Here is a 21,975-nt window from a genome sequence, read left to right as displayed (position 1 = left end):
CAAATCCTATATTGAAGAATAGTTTAGAGGACCAAATATCTTCTTTGAAATACTTAGAAGGCAATTTTCTACTTTCACAGGGACGTTCTCGGTTACCGTATAGCTAATAAAGTGGCTAGGAAGTCTCTATATTGAAAGATTGATACATTACATTACATCTTGACGATATTTCAATTGTGAGCCTAAAACGAATGTATAAACTCATTAAATCCTATATTATTCCTTGTTTTTCCTCAACTATGCCTTATTTTACACTTTTTCATATTCCATCGCAATTCGTATTCTTAAATTGATCTAAATTTCTAGAAATGTTTCTTACAGTCAACACAAAGGAAGCTTTTAGGCTTAAGAGGTTTGAAAAAAGTATATTTCATGTCGTATAGAGTCTTTCTTTATCTGACCAGTTAAATGGATCACCCGAATATATTTCGAATTTAAAAGTATGCAGCAGTTGGTTATACAAAAAACTTAATATGTTAAAGGTTTTAAGATCCTAATAAAACGTATAAAAGTAAAAAAGTTTTTTCCGTTTTTCCCCACAAACAAATTTCAATTGACTTGGTGAAGGGGTTTCTAAAAAAACGCTAAAAAGACAACAACTACAATAGTTAATATTTTTATAAAAAAAAAATTATATATAAATTGTACTAATTTTATTTCTTTCTTATTTTCATTTTCAGCATCGTTATCCGTTGCTAACGCCTTGGGCAACACAACGTCTTCAAATACCAATAACTCCGCTACAGCAACCGGTGCAAACGTCAATCCGGCAGCGGCTGCGAATAGCGGAGCAGGAGGTCCCAATAACACCGCTACAACGACGTCTTCAAATAACACGAATAGTAATTCACATGGTGATTCGGAAAGTGATGACAGCGAGGTGGGACGTTTGCAAGCGTTGCTTGAAGCCCGAGGTTTACCGCCTCATCTTTTCGGCGCCCTGGGACCACGTATGACTCACATACTCCATCGTACTATAGGCAATAGTTCAACATCAAAGGCCCAACAATTGTTGCAGGGCCTACAGTCACACGATGAGAGTCAACAGCTACAGGCGGCCATTGAAATGTGCCAAATGTTGGTTATGGGCAATGAGGATACCTTAGCCGGTTTCCCCATTAAACAGGTGGTGCCAGCCTTAATCACCCTATTACGTATGGAACATAATTTCGATATTATGAATAATGCCTGTCGCGCTTTGGCCTATATGCTAGAGGCATTGCCTCGTTCATCGGGTACGGTGGTAGATGCTGTTCCGGTGTTTTTGGAAAAACTACAAGTTATCCAGTGTATGGATGTGGCAGAGCAGAGTTTAACCGCTTTAGAAATATTGTCCAGACGTCATAATAAAGCCATATTGCAAGCTAATGGTGTATCGGCTTGTTTAACCTATTTGGACTTTTTCTCCATAAATGCGCAGCGTGCAGCTTTAGCCATAACAGCCAATTGTTGCTTGAATCTGCACAATGAAGAATTCCACTTTGTTTCAGAAAGTTTGCCGCTGCTGGCGCGTCTTTTGGCCCAACAGGATAAGAAATGTGTGGAGAGTGTTTGTTCGGCTTTCTGTCGTTTGGTAGAAAGTTTCCAACATGATCCCAAACGTTTGCAGGAAATAGCTAGCAAAGAGTTGCTAAAGAACTGCCAACAACTATTGGTGGTTACACCAGCCTTATTAAATTCTGGCACCTTTACCGCTGTAGTGCGCATGCTGAGTTTAATGTGTGCCAACTGCCCTGATTTGGCCATTTCATTATTGAAAAGTGATATTGCCTCGACTTTATTGTATTTACTAACTGGAAATGCCGATCCTCTACCTAAATCAGCTTCTACCCACGTAGAGCTTATATCGCGATCTCCTTCGGAATTATATGAAATTACTTGTTTAATAGGTGAACTTATGCCACGTTTGCCCACAGATGGTATATTTGTGGTGGATGCTTTACTCGATCGTCCTACTATAAATACCCAAGATCAAGTGCAATGGCAATGGCGTGATGATAGAGGAACTTGGCACAACTATTCCACCATTGATTCGCGTATGATTGAGGCTGCTCATGTGAATTCGGAAGATGAATTCAGTTTAAGTACTTTGGGTAGAACTTATACAGTGGATTTTCACTCTATGCAACAGATTAATGAAGATACTGGCACCAATAGACCGGTACAGAGGAAGATAAATCCCAACTATCGACCAACAGCAAACACTAGTGCAACGACGGGTCAGGATTTGTCAGCATCGGCTGTGGCTTCGGCTATTACGGCATTAAGCACCACGGTAACTGCCACAGCTACTGGTGGCTCTACACCTTCGGGTTCACAAAAACGCAGGGCTTCTGTTGATGCCCGTATTGCTTGTCTGAAGGAGGAGCGTGGCTTAGCTGCTGAATTTATTAAGAATCTTTTCAATGTCTTATATGAGGTCTACAGTTCGTCGGCAGGACCTAATGTTCGTTACAAATGCTTAAGAGCCCTACTACGCATGGTTTACTATGCCTCATCGGAATTGTTAAGTGAAGTTTTGAAATACCAATTGGTCTCCAGTCACATTGCCGGCATGCTGGGCAGCAATGATTTACGCATAGTGGTGGGAGCTCTGCAAATGGCTGAAATTCTTATGCAAAAGTTGCCCGAAATATTTGGCACGCATTTCAGACGCGAGGGTGTTATCTATCAAATCACTCAACTTACCGATCCCAATCATCCAATATGTGCTAATCCTTCCCCCAAACCGTTGGCCACGAACATGTCTGCCAGTGGTTCACAAAGTGCACCAGCTTCGGCTTCAAGTTTACAGGTCAATCCATTCTTTATGGATAATGTACCACCACAACCGGGCAGTACCTCAGCTTCGGGTACTCCAAATACCTCAAAGCCACATCACCAACATCCCTATACCATGAAGACATTCTCACATGCCATGAATGCTCTGACAGCGGCAGCAGCACAACAGGGCACCTCGCCCTCCGGATCATCCAGTAATTCACAAAAATTACCCACATCCATGGCCATGAATATTAATACCTCAGGCGGATCGTCAGCGGCACAAAATCCCAACAATGAGATGCCACAATATCACTACAGTTCATCGGCACCAGCCCACACCCACATGGGAAATCCACAACAGCAACAACAAAACTTCTTTGTGTACACTACATCGCCGCAGCAGCAACAACAGCCACCCTTGCCACCGCCTGGTACAGAGTATGTAGCCTACAATCAGTTACCACCACCGCCACCGCCCTCAACGCACTACGCAGCAGCATCTGGAGCACAACAACAACAGTATCATTCAATGCCTTCTTCGTCAGCGTCCGCACAAGGACAACAGAATGTTAACACAACGCCCGGTACTTCTTCGACTAGTGGCGGCGCTTCATCCTCGTCGTCATCAGCACTACAAAATAAAATGAGTGATATGCTTAAACGTAAGGTCCCACCGAAAAGAAAATCACAATCTACCACCCGTTCAAAATCTCGGCAAGAAGATCAAACCTCCTCGTCAACTTCAACGTCCAATGCACAGGCTGCTTCATCATCGTCCACAGTGCATGAGTTGCTTAGCAGAGCTACTAGTTTGGGAGGAGGATCAACTGGTTCGGGTTCGGCAGGTCGCAGTACACCTAGTACTTCTTCAAAGGTACGTTTTAGTGGTGGTCATCACAGTTCTTCGTCCGGACAACAGTCATCGAAGACATCATCGTTTTTGGCCTCCCTCAATCCGGCTAGATGGGGACGTCAAGGATCTCATCATAGTTCGTCTTCAGCAGCCAGTAACTCAGGTTTTACCAAAGATTCTACCAGCAGCAGTAGTACAACATCATCACATCATAATCACAGCCATCCAAATAGCAGCGCCGGTTCCAGTGCAGGTCACTCTATGGCCGGTTGTTCCTCATTGGCTGCACAAAATATCAGCAAAAGTATATCACAAGCTAATCTTATAGCAGCTGGTAATCGTGAAAAAGCCCGCCAATGGATACGCGAACAAGCCATTTCGTTTATCAAGCGCTATGCTGCACAAGACACCAAGCCGGGTGCTACGGCTGATGGTTCAGCCTCAACAAATGTCCTGCAGCGTCTGACGTCGGTTATAAGCAAATTGAATGGTGGTTTTTCAGATGTCTTGGAGGCTTTGCTTGAATTGAAGACAATTCTCTTGGAGAGTGACATTTCGCCATTTGAAGTCAATCATTCGGGTCTTATTAAAGCAATGCTTAACTTTATGACAGCCGAAGAGGGCATAGTAGAACGTGATGCCAGATTGAGAGCATTTATGCATGTTTTTGCCGGTTTACCGCTAGAACCCATGGTTAAGGTGGGCATTTTACCCAACATAGATGCGTCTGCCTTTGGCGCCTTTGTATCGAAATTAAATGCCTGTGTTACACAACTAGAACAATTCCCGGTTAAAGTGCATGACTTCCCCGCTGGACCCGGTGGAGGTCGTTCAAATACAAGTGCTTTGAAATTCTTTAATACCCATCAACTAAAGGTGAGTTAATATTTGTAAATTTGTTGTTGCATAATGATTAATCAAATTATGTTTGTGTGTGTGTGTTAACAGTGTAACTTACAACGTCATCCGGATTGCAATAATTTACGTCAATGGAAAGGTGGCACCGTTAAAATCGATCCCTTAGCTATGGTACAGGCCATTGAGCGTTATTTAGTGGTGCGTGGCTTTGGTGGCATACGTGGCGACTCCGATGATGATTCCGAAGAAGATATGGATGATAATGTGGCCGCTGTGGTAATGTCACAAAGTGGCTTTAAGCACAAGCTACAATTTCTTATAGGAGAACATGTCTTACCCTACAACATGACTGTTTATCAAGCGGTTAAGCAATTCTCACCTTTGGTCAATGATCAATCGGAAACAGACACTGATACTGAGACACCTTTAGGTACTTCTTTAAATATAGATTGAAAATTTAACTTTTTTTAATACAATTTTATTTTTATATTTTAGGCAACGCCAGCATATGGGTCCAACAGCACACAATATATTATCGTCCGGTAGAAGAAGAACCTGTGGCTGCCACCTCTAGCAGTAGTATCAATAATAAATCAAATATACCAGGAGCTGGTACTTCATCATCTATACACAATGGTGCTATGGTTGCTTCGGGTTCTACCACTGGAGGTCCCTCCACCTCTGTGGGCAAGAAATCCAATAAATCCTCTTCAAAACTATTGCGCAAGAAAACGGAATTATGGCACGAAGGTATTGCACCCGCTGTGGTGTCTGCTCTTAAACCATTCCTTACCAATACACTGCCCGCCGATGTGGTTACAAGCGTACAAGATGCTTCACTCGATGCCCTCTGTATGTTGCGCATAATCAATGCTTTGAATCGTCACTGGGAGCATTTGTACGGTTGTGTACACCGTCAATCGATTATACCACAGTCTGAATTCATTCATCCGAAAATAACAGCTAAAGCCAATCGTCAACTACAAGATCCTTTGGTTATAATCACTGGTAATCTGCCACAATGGTTGCCACAAATTGGTATGGCCTGTCCCTTCTTGTTTCCTTTCGAAACCAGACATTTGCTCTTCTATGCCACTAGCTTCGATAGAGATCGTGCTTTACAGCGTCTTTTGGATACAACACCTGATCTAAATTCCGCCGAATCATCGGAAAGAGTGGCTCCACGCTTAGATCGACGCAAGCGGGCCATTTCGCGTCAGGAGATTTTGAAACAAGCTGAACATCTTATACAAGATTTTGGTCACTCCAAGGCTTTGTTAGAGATACAATATGAAAACGAGGTGAGTTTTGAAGAAATATTCCTTAAAAAAAACTTGTTTTTAATAATATTTGTCTTATTTTCCTTTTCAGGTGGGTACTGGTTTGGGTCCAACTTTAGAATTCTACGCTTTAGTTTCAGCTGAATTACAACGCAGCGATTTGGGTCTTTGGAATGGCAGCGATAGTTACAAACAGAACTCTGCCAATATAGTAGATGTGGTCAAATCTACCAGTGCCACTTTACATATAGACGAATCCCAAGATACCAATTCACAATCGGGTGATACTAATATCACTACAACAACCAATACTACAGCAAGTCCAAATACCGCCTCAACACGTAACGCTAGTCGTAATAATCGTGAGAGTTTAGGAGTAGCAACACGCAGCAGTTTGGTAGCCACAAATAATTCTATAAATAACCAACAACAGCAGCAGCAACAGCATTCACCTCAGGCTGGTGAAGATGCCTTAGACATGCTAATCGAACAGCAGGGTGATTTAATAGATCAACATACAGGCGGAGATCCTTCTATGCCCTTGTTAGATAATCCTATAGCAGTCACTACCGCCACCACACCAGTCTTACAGGTTAATAACACTCCTCATCAAGCAAATGTGACATATGTGAATACGGTTCATGGTCTATTCCCCTTGCCATTGGGCAAATCTTCAAAATTGCCACATGTCTCGAAAGTTAAATCGAAATTTAAGTTCTTGGGCAAATTTATGGCCAAGGCCGTTATGGATAGCAGAATGGTAAGGATATTTTATTTGAGTCTTACAGAAGTTTTATTAATCTTCTGCTACTTTTGTTCACTTTACAGCTGGATTTACCATTTTCTATACCATTCTATCGTTGGATTTTGAATGAAGAACATTCAGTGGGTTTAGCCGATCTATCACGTGTTGCACCCGAAGTGCAAAGCACTTTGGTGCGTTTACAGGATGTGGTACATCAACGTGAAATGATTTTAGCCGATACTAGTTTAGATGCTATGGAAAAGACTGAAAAGGTAATTTGAACATGTTTCTTTTTGTTTTAGAAACAAAACCTTAATTATCTTTTATTGTGTTTTATTAGATTGAATCCTTGGATTTGGATGGTTGTCCCATAGCCGATTTAGGTTTAGATTTTATTTTACCCGGTCATGCCAATATTGAATTGTGTCGTGGCGGTCGTGATACTCCAGTAACTGTACATAATTTACATCAATATATTAGTTTAGTTACATATTGGTTCCTTGTTGAAGGTGTACAAAAACAATTTGAAGCTCTTAAAGAAGGTATGTTGAACTCATGAGTTTATGTTATTGAAATTTACTTGTAAATTCTTGGATTGACTTTTATTTCAAGTATATAGAACTGAACTAGAACTGTACTAGAACTGAACTAGAACTGAACTAGAACTGAACTAGAACTGAACTAGAACTGAACTAGAACTGAACTAGAACTGAACTAGAACTGAACTAGAACTGAACTAGAACTGAACTAGAACTGAACTGAACTAGAACTGAACTAAAACTGAACTAGAACTGAACTAGAACTGAACTAGAACTGAATTAGAACTGAACTAGAACTGTTTTAACAATAAAAGGTTTAAAATCAAAAAAGATTTATAAACAATAATACAAATTGTTCACTAATTCACCAAATATTACCCAACCCTCTTTACAGGTTTCGATTCAGTTTTTCCTACACATCGTTTACGCATGTTCTACCCCGAAGAATTGGAGAATGTTTTCTGTGGCAGTGTTAACGGTACCTATCAACGTTGGGATGTTAAAATGCTTCAAGATAGCTGTCGTACCGATCATGGTTTCAATCAAGATTCTCAAGCCATACAATTCCTTTACGAAATACTCTCAACGTATACACGTGAGGAACAACGTCTATTTTTGCAATTTGTAACGGGTTCACCACGTCTACCCACTGGCGGTTTTAAATCACTAACACCACCACTAACTATAGTACGTAAGACATTAGATGCCAATCAAAATCCCAACGATTATTTACCCTCGGTTATGACATGTGTTAACTATTTGAAATTACCCGAATATTCGAGTCGTGAGGTGATGAGACAAAAACTTAAAATGGCCGCCAATGAGGGTAGTATGTCGTTCCATTTGTCTTAAATTTAGAAAATTTGGAAATGAATAAGCAATATGCGCACATAGAAGACGACTACGACGAAGATGATGAAGAAAGAGTATTGTTTTAAAGACATGCAATTAAACTAGTAAACAAACATACATTTGTATTTTTGGTTCTGCTATAGAGTTTAAAGAATATAAGAAGTTAGTTTAGTTATTTGAAAAAAAATATATGTACGAAAAAGAAATATAATAACAAATAATGGTGATAATTTATATGATTTAAATAATTATTTTTTTTTTAATTTTTATTTTCTAATTGTATTATTTGTAAGAAATGGTGATGTTGCTGTTAGAGCAAATTTATATAAAAGAAATAAAAAAAAAAAACAAAAACAAAAACAAATCATTAAAACAAACTGCTAAACAAAAAACAAGAAATATTCAAACAAAAGAAAATATATGAATAAATATAAATATAAAATTAAATTTAAATGAAATTCATAATTAATTAAATTGCTCCTCTTTCCTCCCCCCCTACACACACTTACATAATTAATAAATAAAATAAAATAAAATAAACTTAAATTTGAAATAAAATTGAATAAAAAACCATTAATTAATATAGAATTAATAAAAACCAGAAACGTAAACAATTTTATGCATAAAACCTAAAATTAATTTAAAACCTTAAACTGAAATAATAAGTTTTCGTTAAAATAACTTATTTTTTTTTTAATAAAAACGCTTGTTTTTCTAACTGCAAGCATTCTGTGTAAAAGGTATAAATGCAACTGAAAAAAACCTTAAATATTCTCTTAATTAAATATTTTATGGTCTTTATGTAACAAATTAAAGAAACAATTTAAAACATTGCAAATCAACTACAACAAAAAAACCCTTTGTATAAGACTAAAAACTAATTAAATTATAATTTAAACAAAAGGGTAATTAATTAAATAATTAATATGTTTTAATTATATTTCTTTAAATTTTGTGTAATTTTTTTTTCTTAAATAAATTTTTATAGTTGAATTTCGTTTGTTATACGCTGTTCTTACGTTAAATATATTTTCTTAAAATATTATTTTTTTTGTAATATTTTTTTCTGGTATTTTTTTAAAATTCGTTTTAAAAAATATGAATTAAAAATAATTTGAATTATTTCTTCGAAAAAAACAAAAAAAAATACTACAAAAAATCTTATTAATCGCTTTAAGTTTTATTTTTATTTATGATTTATTTAATACTTTATTTTATATAAATATATATTTTTTTCTCTTTTTTTGTTATGTCGCTTTATATTAATTAATTAATTAATTTAAATTTATTAAATTCATAAACTATTTTTCAATTTAATTAATGTTTAGTTTAAAAAATAAACATACAAATTAATAAAAAAAAGAAACCTCCACTTTATATACATAATTATTACAATAAGTAACTAAAGTGTTTATTAAAAAAATATTCAAAATTTCTTTTTATTTATTTCAAAGAAAGACATTTGGTTAGTGGCATTTCTTGCAAGGGGTTTTGTGTTGCTTTTTATAAAAGTAAAAGATTATCGCTTAAAAAAACCATTTCAGCACTGATCAAAAGATTAACTGTCAGCTCGACTATCGAATATCGTAAATGAGAGAGATTTGTGAAATCTTTACTTAGTCTTTCTTCTGTAAATAATATATATGAACAATTTCAGCTCTTTAGTTCGGACTATATAGTGTTTTCAACTGTAAGACAGGAGGACATGGCTAGATTGTCTTTCAATTAAGTTCAATTAAGGACTTAAGTTAAATTTTATCCTAATGTTTAACAGAATGTTCAACTATAGATCGATCTGAACAAGTTGTTTTTTATTTTTTTAATAGCAATTTAAAAAAGGTGAAACAAAGACGATCGGATCTCTAAGAATAGAATCAAAATATTCCCTGCGAAATGTATAACTGGTCTGATACAGTAGTTCTCAGTTGGATTTCTATCAATTTATCTTTTGATGAAGTTTTTTAGAAACTAGACTCTTAGAAGAAATTAAATATGTTTTTGTGGTGAATTTTATAGCGATCTTAGTATTAGCTCTTGCTGTTAGTTCTTGAGGGACGCTTATTGATTGATTAAGCATGTACATATATAATAATCAAGATCGGTAGAAACTAGACTTTCATATAAGTTAATAATCAAGATACTTATTCACCCTTATTCTACATTTCGATAACGTTTACGCATCCAGTTATGCAATGATTGAAAAAAAGTATTCCAAAAAAAAATCGTAAGAAAAAGAAGGAGCAATTCCATTTATTTTCAATGCTATAGACTAGACTAAAGGCTTGACTATAGACTAGACTTAAGACTAGACTAAAGTCTAGACAATAGACTAGACTATAGACTAGACTATAGACTAGACTATAGACTAGACTAAAGACTAGACAATAGACTAGACTATAGACTAGACTATAGACTAGACTAAAGACTAGACAATAGACTAGACTATAGACTAGACTAACGACTAGACTATAAACTGGACTATAAACTCGATTATAGACTAGACTTAAGACTTGACTTCAGGGTAGGCTATAAACTAGATTATAGACTACACTATAGACTAGACTAACTTATAAACTAGACTAAAGAATAAACTGTACACTAGACTATAAACTAGACTATAGATTATACCATAGACTAAACTATAGACTAGACTATCGACTAGAATATTAAATAGATTATATACTAAACTATGGACTAGACTAGATTATAACGTAGACTAAAGATTATACTGTAAACTACACTATAAACTAGACTATAGACTAGCCCATAGACTTGACTATAAATTAGACTGTAGAGTGGTTTAAAGACTGTACCATAGACTAAACTACAAACTGGACTGGATGTGTATTCTGCATTTCCAAAAATTACGACATACTACGATACAATCGTACAACATTGATTGTGAATTGGATAATTGTGTTTCGAAAGCTTTTTCTTTTGAATCAAAATACGGAGTAATCTCCCAGGCTATTAGATGATATGAAAAGATACAGATTTACTAAAGATGTTTAAGTACCTTGGGAGAAACTGTGAGACTAATGGATAAATCTTTAAAATCTTGAAATAATTTCATATATTGTTTAATATTTTTAAAAAAACACTTTAGCAAATTATTGAAATCTTAAGCAAAGTTTGCACAAACTATAGAAAAATATGTTCGTGTTAAATAAAACTTATTGATTCCAATGAACACTCAATTGTATTAACTGTATTTAATAAATGTACTGATATGTGAAATTTATACAAAATATGGAAAATTTTAAAATTATCAAAGATTTCAACAATATCTTGGATAAATTTGAAATTTTTCTAAAGAAAAAAGTTTTTAAACAAAAATAATGAAAAAGATAAACTAATCAAATATAGAATTAAATAAGTAATTAATTAAAAAAAAGAAAAACAAATTTTAAACTTTATAAAACCACTTCTTTTAAATACAAATTTTAATTTAAAAAATATATAAATGTTATGTTAAATTAATTAAATTATAATTTAATTTTTAAAATAATTTTGTTTATTTGCAATTACCCTTAACCCTTAACTGTGTTAAAAATAAATAATAATTTTTATGCAATTAATTTAATATATTTTCTGTGTATAAGTGTATGTTATATTATAATTCTAATTCTAATGCAATGCATATATATTTTTCTATATTAAAAAAAGAAATAATAAAAATAAATTATAATCTAAACTTTGAATTAAAGTTATAATATTAAAATTAAAAAATTAAAAAACAAAACAAACATAATCGTAAAAATATAAACTATAACCCTATAAACAATTAATTATTAAAAAAACCAATACCCCCCCAAAAAAAACTAACATTTTAGTTTAATTATTAAATTTTTAAATGGAACAAAAAATAAAGTGCATAAAATTAAAATAATATAAATATTATATACATATTAAAGACACATACATATAATATATAAAAAAATATATACATAAACTATACATACATATAAATAAAGATAAACAAATTAATTTAAATAAATAAAAAAGTAATAATATAAATAAAATAAATATTAACAAATAAAATATAAAATTGAAAAATTAAAATATTTTTATATTTTTCTTTTATAAGTACAGAAGCTAAGGGAATACCCAAAGGTTTGTATAAGACTAACTCTTTGAAGTTTTTTCAAAATCTATTCAATAGGGTCTGTACCAAATCTAGCAAAAATAAAACGAAGTACTTCCAAAAGAATAATATTTATCACCACTTCAAAAGTAGCAACAAGTGAATAATACTACGAAATCACTTTCTAACAACTTCCAAAAAAAGAACATAGAACATAATTACTTCCTGAGAATGACTTCAGATGTAGCGAATTTGGAATCAAAAAAAAGGGGATCCCTTCTTCAGGACTTTTTCAGTATTTCCATGGAGTAAATTCTAGTTCTTTTTCGCTTCTTTGGAAGTTCTTTTTTTGCTGGGATAGATTTGAGAAAGGTCTACCACGTACCCCTGAAAACTTCTATGAAGAACTCAGGTGGCAATTTTTGTACATGGCTGAGCCGGTTCATTTACAAGCACTTTGCTGAAGTCTTCGAGCTATCTTGCCATAGAAGCCCCGTTGCGTAATGACTCAAATCCAATGCACATCCCGACAAGGAAAAAAAAACAATCACTGCTCTAAAGTCAATAGAAGTGGGGATAACCCCGACATCAGATGAAATCACTACTCTTATGATGATATGAAAGATTGCATTTAAAATGCAATCCCCATCATCTAATGACCCATTCCAGTAGATTCTTTAATATCTTAAAGCCTGCGCAACCACACTACACTACCTATTGTTTTGGCAACAGCAACTAGAGACGTATTTGGTAGTCCAAAATAACTAGTCAATAAATCAGGATCCCTCTTTATGTCGAAATGATGTAGGAATTTGCAAATTCAATTCAAACCCAATAATTGTCCCGACAAGTTGAGTGGCGGGCCTTAACTATAAATAATATGAATCCTGATGAAAAAATATGAATCCTGTTGAAATGGCAACAGCACCAGAGAACTTCACTGAAGTAAAAGGTATACTATATAAGTACTAGTCTCCTGGATGGCAGGGAAGACATTCCCGATCGTTCACCAACTTACATTAGTTTCATCCTCAGACCATAAGGAACGATCTACGGGACAGATCGATAGGTTAAGTGGCGGCCCTCAACCAAAAGTCGCGTAGCACCAGAGAATTTCGCTGAAGTAAGAGGTAAACTAAATCGGTACTAGTCTCCTGGAGGGCAGTGGAGACATTCCCGATCGTTCACCAACTTACATAAGTTCTATTCTCAGACACTTGGTAGCTGGCGCCCTACTAAGCGAAGAGTAATGGGTTAGGAATTCAGTACAGGTTGCTCTGTCACATCACCCAGTGACATCTGTTGAGATGGCAACAGCACTATAAGAGTGAATCGAGACATATATCAAGTGTGGATTTTCTACAGTCCAAGATTTTGACAACAGCACTTAGAGACGTTTTTATTCACAGAAAAAAAACAAGGTAATATTCAACCCAGTACATTTGTCATTCATCGAATACACTCATTAAGAAAAACATTCGATTTATGTATAGGTGAGACCTGCATCCCTAAATCAATACCGCATCATTTATATTTTACTTAAATGATTTTCAAAGCCTAAGTCCCACAGTAACACATCTTGAGGAGTATCTGTTGTCTTGGCATCAGCACCGAACTTGCCATCTATTATAGAGTTTGCAGCGTATCAGTCTTCTACACAATATTCTCGTCCAGTGAGTTCGAGTTTCAACCACAGCGCCAATGTGCACATCGAAGGTATATTTCTAATAACAGAAGACCCTGTAGGCTTTTTGTTCCAGGTTATGCGTTTCTCTGGTACTACCCCATGTAATATTCCGAGGAAAGATACATTTGATTATTACCAGTTGAAAGTCCCGGCAGACAAGTGGTAATGGTAGCAACTCTTTTCCCCCGACATTGCAATAATACCAAAATGGGGATATATTAATGTAACGTGCCTCCTTGCTTTCTGTTCACGTACTAAGATTTAACTTTATGACTAACAGTATAACAATTGATTCCCGCTTGTTTACGATCTCCAATTTGGAACTCATGTGTCGGATATCTACACAAATCTCGACAAGCCTTCTTGATACGATTTTTCTTTAAATTTTTTTTTAAACTTATACTAATTGTTAATTATTTCATACAAACACAAATTTCTATAATGAATTGGGTTATATGAAAGTTCGGCTAATTTATTTTCATAAGAAAATTCAAATTTTTTCGATTTAAATGAATTATTTATGTAAGTGTTAAATGGAAATCTTTATAATTGTCTTCGATTATTTAGCAGCGAATCCTCTAGATCTATACAATTATAAAGAGTTAATGTAAACTGTTTTCCACTAACTCGTGAAAAGAAAATTCGTTAATGATTTGTGGAAAAATATATGACAAATATTAATAAATTTTTATGATCTCATAAAGGAATGAATGTGAAGAAATGATTAAACTTTAACTCAGACAATAAAAAAACAAGTAGGAAATTATTGTCGTACAAGGCCGACCATATAATACCCTTTATTTTTTACAAAAATTAAATGTGATTTAGTTGTCATAAAAAAACATTTAAGTTCAATTATACCTTGTCTTAGATATACATACTTAAGACGATTATTCTTGAATAAAATTGTGGACATTAATGTGAAATTTTGATTGGGGGGCTTTCATAGGGGTCATAGGTCATATGAAGAAGCCCCTATAATTATAGAATTCGAGAGGGCCTTCAAGCCTGTCATAGAACTTGGTTTTGCAGCTTTTTGTCGAGATATAAGTATATTAAACATAATTATGAACTTAAAAGCCCTATTCGGCGGGTTCAGTTGTATGGGGGCTAAGTGAAATAATGAACCGATGTAAACCATTTTCAATAGGCCTTGTCTACGATACCATAGAAGATCATGTGCCAAACTTCATGAATTATCTTTTAAACTGCGACCTGTAGTTTGATTACAAGGTTTACAAGCCCTATTCGTGGTTCAGTTGTATGGGTTCTAGGTAAAATAATGGACAGACCTTAACCATTTCCAATAGTCTTCGTCCCTGGGACAATAGAAGATCATGTACCAAATTTCATTCTCTTCAGAATTGCTACCTGTAGTTTGATTCAAAGTTTACAAGTTTTGCCTCAGTCGCATAATTTCCCATACCTTGCGCCGTCCGTCTTTTAATTGCTACTCTCTCTGGTATACGCTGCACGCTACCAAAACCGCAATTGGGTCTGTTATGCTCTAATTTTCAATCAAAATATTGGAGGAAAGCCTTTTGATTATTATCTAATATTGACTCAACTCAATATGCTTGTAATATCTGGAATAACATAGGTCCCCTGTTATTCTTAATTTAGACTAAAACCTGGTAATTTTAGAGAGAGTGTTCTAGAGTTTAAGTGTCCTTTCGGCAAACTCTAAATTCGTCTAAAGAAGTTCTTCTTATTTTTTAGAGTTGTGCCTTCACACCCCATGTATCCACTAAGAATGCAAACCATTTCAATAGGCTTCGTCCCTGGAACTATAGAAGATAATATAAAAAAATTTCATAGAATTATCTTCCAAATTACGACCTGTAGTTTAATTTCAAGTTTACATAAACGGACGGACATAGCTAAATCGACTCAGAAAATGATTCTGAGCCGATTGTTATACTTTATATAGGACCAATATTATTCTGCTTTACAAACATCAGCACAAACCCAATTTACCCTCTCCCCACTACAGTGGTGTAGGGTACTTAAATTGGGGAAAACATTTTCACAGAATAAACAAATACATTTTGAGAATAAAAGAGAGGTGAATAAGAAAACACCAAATTAATTGACCCAAACAATTTTTAGAAAACTAGAATAAAGAATTGTAAAGAAAATTTTGTTTACAAAAAATTGAATTCAAAACAAATATTCAAAACGAAAAACTGCAAAATACGCAATGAAAAACATTGGGAAAATAGAAGAAAAATCAAAGAGACCTAAAGAACACAATTTTAACCAAATAAATGAGATTTAAGGAAAAACAAAAGAGCGAAATGAGTAGGAAAAACTCAAAAATTTTCATTACAAATATGTATATACGAATAAGTATTATTTTTAGAAAATATAAAAGAAAATTGAAATTCAACATAAATTTTTGTATAAAAAATATTTTACTTTGCGTCTGTTTCATTTGTTAAAGATAAATTCAAAAGAAAACAACGTGAACTTTTAAAGAAAAAAATTTCAAATTTAGACTTTTTTTAAATAAATATTAAGTTTTGATTTAATAAGCATTTTAAAATAGAAAATCATAAAAGTGTTGAAAGTTTAAAATGAAGAAATTTAAATTAATTAAAATAACAAAGAAATAATTTTAAATATTTTTTTAATTTGAAATTAAAAAAATGAATTCAAAATAATTTATTAAATATTGAAATTATATAATTTATTAAAATAAATTTTTAAGAAATTTTTCAAATATATAATATTGAAATTTAATTGTTTTATAAAATTGTCTAAATTGAAAACAAACGCAAAAAGCCCAATAAAAGAAATGTGTTCAATGTCAGTGCTATGTCCATTATGCGCCCAAACAAGCTTTTCGAGTATAGACGCTCTGCGTTGTAGTCTGATTAAGGCCGCTAATGGGCCGTTGGCATGTCCCATATGTCATGAATTGTTTTTGGGTTTGGATAAATTGACAATACACTTGTTTAGTCATACGAATATAATGAATTCTGCCAACAATACTACAAACGCCACCAACACACCACCACCACCAGCACCACCATCATCATCATCACCATCCTCAACAACAGCAGACAGTGAAAATATGAAAAATATTGAAAAATTAAAAACCCAAAATGAAAATGAAATGAATTTAAAACAAGAAAACAACAATAGCAGCAATTGCAATGAGACTAAAATAAAACAAAATCATTTAAAAGATGAACTGGTGAGTTTTGATGAAACTCACCACAATCTTAACGAGAAAAACATGATAAAAAAGCCAAAAGTTGTCAGCAAAACAGACAAGAAAATTGTAAACAAATCATTTATAACACAACAACATCAACAAGTAGTTTTAAATAAAAGAAATGAGGGCAAAGAGGTGGAGGTGGAGGAGGAGGTAGAGGAATCAAAGGAACTTGATAATTTAGCCCAATGTGATATATGTGAATTTACCTTTCGTAATGAAGAATTAAGAAATATGCACATACGTTTAGTTCATCAAAATATTGAATGTCATTCGCAACTAAACAGCACTTTAACAGCCTCTAGTTCATCTTTAAATAATTGTCAAAATTCTTGTCAAGAACATGATTTTAAATGTCATTTATGTGCCAAAACTTTTAAAATGAAAGGTTCTTTAAGAGTTCATCTTAAAGTGGTTCATCTAATGGGTCTGCCTTATGTTAACAATTCACCAAAATTAACCATATGTGATCGCATACGTCATAAGGAAAATAAAACTTTAAAAACCTCAAATATTTGTAATACAAATTCACAATTACAAAACGATAATGTGAATACCATTTCATCTACCAACAACAATTTTAAAAACATCAACAACAACAATAATAATAATAATAATGCATTATTTAATATACAACCTGTTAATTTTATATCCAACCTAAACTCATTACCAGTTAGCTCTAATGTCAGTGTGGTGAATTTAAATCAATCATTAGACTTCCCCTCCAACAACTTGGATAATTCTATAGTACAAGCTCCAAATGTTTTATTAGTTTTCAATTCATCTGCCTCCGCGGAAATGTCACAAAATTTAAATTCAATATCTTCTAATGTCAACAATAACAACAACAATGTTACTACTACTACTTTAATGCCTTTAACTACACCTACAGATAAAGAAATTTCAGCAAAAATCACTTCGGCTATGATTAATGTTACCGAGAATCCTAAGATTTGGGAATGTGATGTTTGTTCGAAAGCTTTTACCACCAAATATTTCCTAAAGAAACATAAACGTCTGCATACAGGTAAACTTTTCAGGTGGAACTAACTTTTTTTAATATTTACTAAAAGGAGCCCCCTTTAAAGGGTTCAAGCGGAAAATTAACAAATGTTTAAATTAGAGATCAAAGAACATATATTTTTTTAAAATATTGAGCTGCACAGAATTTCTCTAATCACATTAGTTTTTCGTGATATCGCATTGTAAAGATTGACTAAAGACAACTATCAGACAAAGTGTATTTCGCATTACAACACAGGATTACATTTCGTTTCCTTTTACTCTGGGTAATCCCGATCAAAAGCTTTCTATGGTCCCAAGACGTCAATAGATTTTAACTGGCTGTCTGCTATGAAAACGACTTCGTAAGGAAAATGATCCATTAAAAGGGCCTAAAGCATGGTTTTATGTTTGCCATATGTTTTGCTAAGTAGGGGATCAATGGACTTTAGTCGAGGTTTTCCTCGTAATGGGACCGTTATTGTAAAAGTCAAAATATTAAGAGATAAATTAGTTGATTTCCCCTCCAAATAGATGAAAGATATAATAGTTAGAGAAGTGAAATCTCTGAGGTCCGTCGTATGAATTGCGAGCTTACTCCCTTGATAAAACCAAGAAGGTCGACTAACCACATAATAGTTCAAATGCCTTGGGAACCCTACAATCTATCCTTGTATACCAGGACCGGTTGGTAGAGACCTTGTGCCCTGATTGGTTGGTAGATTCCTTGAACTTTTCGGAGTGTGAAAAAGTGAGAGATAAGAGTATATTTCTTTTCATCTATTTCAACTATTAAAGTCCGTCTAACCAAATCATCGCGATAATGTTACCCTGTATATAACAGTGTCCCGGTACCTAAATCAATCTCAATTTCAATAACCCAACTTCTATTGCTGGTTGAGGTTCCTTCGGTATCCACGTAGTGTCTGTGATTTAATACCCAAAATCACGGGAAGGGAGTGTTGCTTTAAGGACTATTATATCCATGCCATATATGCCTAGATTATCTCTTCAGAGCTTTTGCAATCTCAACAGATATCACTGGGTGATGTGGCAGAGCAATCTGTGCTTTATTCCTGAACCCGTTGAGTATATCTTACTCTTTGCATAGTAGGGCACCAGTATAGGTTGTGTAATTTACAGGTTGACACTTGGTAGTTGCCTGTCATCCCATATATCGTTCCTTATGGTCTGAGGATGGAACTAATGTAAGTTGGTGAACGATCGGGAATCTCTCCCCTGCCCTCCAGGAGACTAGTACTGATTTAGTATGCCGCTTACTTCAGGGAAGTTCTCTGGTGCTATTGGGTTTGAATTGACTTTGGAAATTCCTACATCTTTTGTCACATTATCTCGACATAAAGAGGGTTCCTGATTTATTGGTTGGGTATACGTCTCTAGGTGCTGTTGCCGAAACAAAAAGGCCATCTCAGTAGTGTGGTTGCGCGTGCTTAAATATGTTAAGGAATGGCTTGGAATGAGCCATTAGGTGATGGGAATTGCATTTTTAATAATGCAATTTTTAATAGCATCATAAGGGTGGTCATCTTCTGGTATAATCGGAAGATTGACTTCACCTTATGTAAGGGTTATCCCCCTTCTATTGGCTTTAGACTACTGACTGCTTTTTCTTTGCATTGGGCTTGAGTCTATGCTGCCTGTCGTTCCGTAACGGGGCTTCTACCCATATGTCAAGACCTTGATTTGGAAACTTATGTTGTATTATGGTAAATGCATGCTTGCTTATTTTTGAAAGTGATAATTTTGGTATAAAAATCTGCAGAAAGTGATATTTCTGTTTACGTTGACTAAAGCTTTTAAGCCTGTTTAACAAAACTGGACTTAAAAAATTCCAAAATTGAAAGTTAATTTCTATATTCCAGGTGAAATGCCATACACTTGTGAACTTTGTGCACGTACTTTTACATTTCAACAATCCTATCACAAGCATTTACTCTATCACAGTGATGAAAAGCCTCATGTCTGCTCCACATGCGGCCGAGCTTTTAAAGAACTTTCAACGTTGCACAATCATGAAAGGATACATAGTGGAGAAAAGCCATTTAAATGTGATGTTTGTGGTATGTATAGGAAATTCTTATTTAAACTAGAATTTGTATTCAATCTTTAATTCTCTTCTATTTATTACAGGCAAAAGTTTTCGCCAACGTGTCTCTTTCCTAGTCCATACACGCATTCATACTGGTGTTATGCCCTACAAATGTGAAATTTGTCAAAAAAGTTTTCGCTATAAAGTCTCACAACGGACGCACAAGTGCCAACCATTTTCAACAGAAGAATCTTCACCACCACCCAATGAGGAAAATACCATCGATCATATGTCGGAAAATTTTATTAAAGCATTTCTAGAAACTTCTGTTGCAAATCAAACAGATAATCAAAATCATCTCAATCAATCACATAATTCACCAGCTAGTAATGAAATTGCTGCCATTAATGAAAAGGCAACGTCTTTAAATGAACAACAAGCTTTACTTACAAAAACGATCGATGATATTGTCGTGGAATCATGCAATAAAATGGGTATTGGTGGTGTTAATGGATTTTCACCACAGCAGATTTTAAATGATGGCTCAATGTCTCCATCACAGAGATTGCAAAATATGCGTTTGTATTCGCCGCAATTGGTTACGCCAGATTTAAATGTGATTGAGGGTGATTTAACGAGATTTTTCATGGAAAACTCTCAGTCATCAAATAATTTATTGTGAATTGTTCGTATTATTAAAATATATGTGTTTGTGTTAATAGTTTAAGTTAATGTTTATTAAGTTCAGTGTGTTTTTTTTAAATAAAATAAGTGAAAATTATTAAAATAATTGAATGTCTTTATATTTTAAGCGATTTGACCAGTTTTTAGGGTAAAGTTTGAGCCAAAGTTGAATATTTTATAATTATCCTATTTAAAAAAAATATTGTACGGTTGTATCGTAGTATGTCGTATTTTTTATTATTGATTTGTTTTTGTGTCTAAAAATTTTATTTGAAAATATTTGATGAGTTACAACACTACAACTATACGACATCAATTGTGAATGGAACGATTAATTTAAAAAAAAAGTAATTTTCTGTGATTTACCTCCATTTTCACAATGTTAAGTTACTTTTATACCCTACACTACTATAGTGGGGAGGATATTATGCATTTGTGCTGATGTTTGTATAGTACACCCACCTTAAGGAATACCAATTGGCTCATCACTTTATGTAAACTTTGTGCGCACGCTACAGGTCGCATTTTTCAAGATAATTTGATGAAATTTGGCACATACTCTTCTATTAGTCAACGAACGCTATTGAAAATGGTTGAAATCGGTCCCTTATTTCGCCCTCATACAACTGTACCTCCCGAATAGGGTTTTTGGATTCATAACTGCATTAAATATTATATTATGCAAACAAATATTGGAAAAAATTAGTTTTATAGAACTTTAAATGACACTAGCGATTTTTGTAATGATCGGGCCTCATTTGACCATAACCCCCATACAAACTATCTCTCAGGAAATGGCTTGAAGGTCAAAATTCACTAATAACACGATTAAATTCTACATAAATAACTTTGAAGTAGACGTAAATTCCTCTACCAAGATTTAGTGTGGCCTCCGGTAGGTTAGTGGTTAGTGTTCTAGTCTTGTAGACCGGAGGTGGTGGGTTTGATTCCCACCCGTGGCACTGGTTAAGGAGCGCACAACAGGCCCGATAGAGGCCTAGGTGTATTTCCTCGGATTTGATGTATATACATCCTCCTTTCAAACTAATTAGCTAAGATTTATAAGGTTAGAGTCATATTAACCCCTACTCCCCTATGAGTCATATTGTAGATAATCTCTTGTTTGACAACAATAAGTAAAAATATTTCGGTATAAAGTTAAAAACAAGTTTAGTTTTTTAAAAATAATCCACATTTTTAACATACTGACTGGTGTAGGGAATCACACATTCGGCCATGTCTGACTATACATTCATACTTGTTTAGCTTGAAGATATATTGACAGTTTTTATACTTAAATTGTCTTAACTGGAATAATAAATTCCGATTAAACGATAACTGGAGGCGGTGAAAATGGA

At 34.2% G+C, this 21,975-nt stretch overlaps 2 protein-coding genes across 5 annotated transcripts in view; both read left to right on the top strand.

Moving 5' to 3' along the window:
* LOC111680208 (E3 ubiquitin-protein ligase TRIP12) overlaps positions 1 to 8,701 on the top strand; it is a 70,196-nt gene extending 61,495 nt beyond the window's left edge. For all 4 annotated transcript variants that reach the window (XM_046948985.1, XM_046948984.1, XM_046948983.1 and 1 more), the window contains 7 exons: positions 681 to 4,492; positions 4,565 to 4,904; positions 4,970 to 5,775; positions 5,846 to 6,514; positions 6,583 to 6,771; positions 6,840 to 7,041; positions 7,433 to 8,701. In XM_046948985.1, coding sequence (XP_046804941.1) covers positions 681 to 4,492; positions 4,565 to 4,904; positions 4,970 to 5,775; positions 5,846 to 6,514; positions 6,583 to 6,771; positions 6,840 to 7,041; positions 7,433 to 7,890 — 6,476 coding nt within the window. In that variant the 3' untranslated portion in view covers positions 7,891 to 8,701. The remainder of the gene's footprint in view (positions 1 to 680; positions 4,493 to 4,564; positions 4,905 to 4,969; positions 5,776 to 5,845; positions 6,515 to 6,582; positions 6,772 to 6,839; positions 7,042 to 7,432) is intronic.
* Positions 8,702 to 16,332: 7,631 nt separating this feature from the next.
* On the top strand, positions 16,333 to 20,717 carry LOC111680189 (zinc finger protein 107). The gene is made up of 3 exons (XM_046950592.1): positions 16,333 to 17,908; positions 19,767 to 19,964; positions 20,035 to 20,717. The coding sequence occupies exons 1-3, from the start codon at positions 16,459 to 16,461 to the stop codon at positions 20,613 to 20,615; spliced, it is 2,229 nt and encodes a 742-aa protein (XP_046806548.1). The 5' UTR covers positions 16,333 to 16,458; the 3' UTR covers positions 20,616 to 20,717.
* Positions 20,718 to 21,975: the final 1,258 nt, after the last annotated feature.

The sequence above is a fragment of the Lucilia cuprina genome, chromosome 4, assembly GCF_022045245.1.
Source record: "Lucilia cuprina isolate Lc7/37 chromosome 4, ASM2204524v1, whole genome shotgun sequence".
In the NCBI taxonomy this organism is placed as follows: Eukaryota; Metazoa; Arthropoda; class Insecta; order Diptera; family Calliphoridae; genus Lucilia; species Lucilia cuprina.
This window is presented reverse-complemented; position numbering and strand designations above follow the sequence as displayed.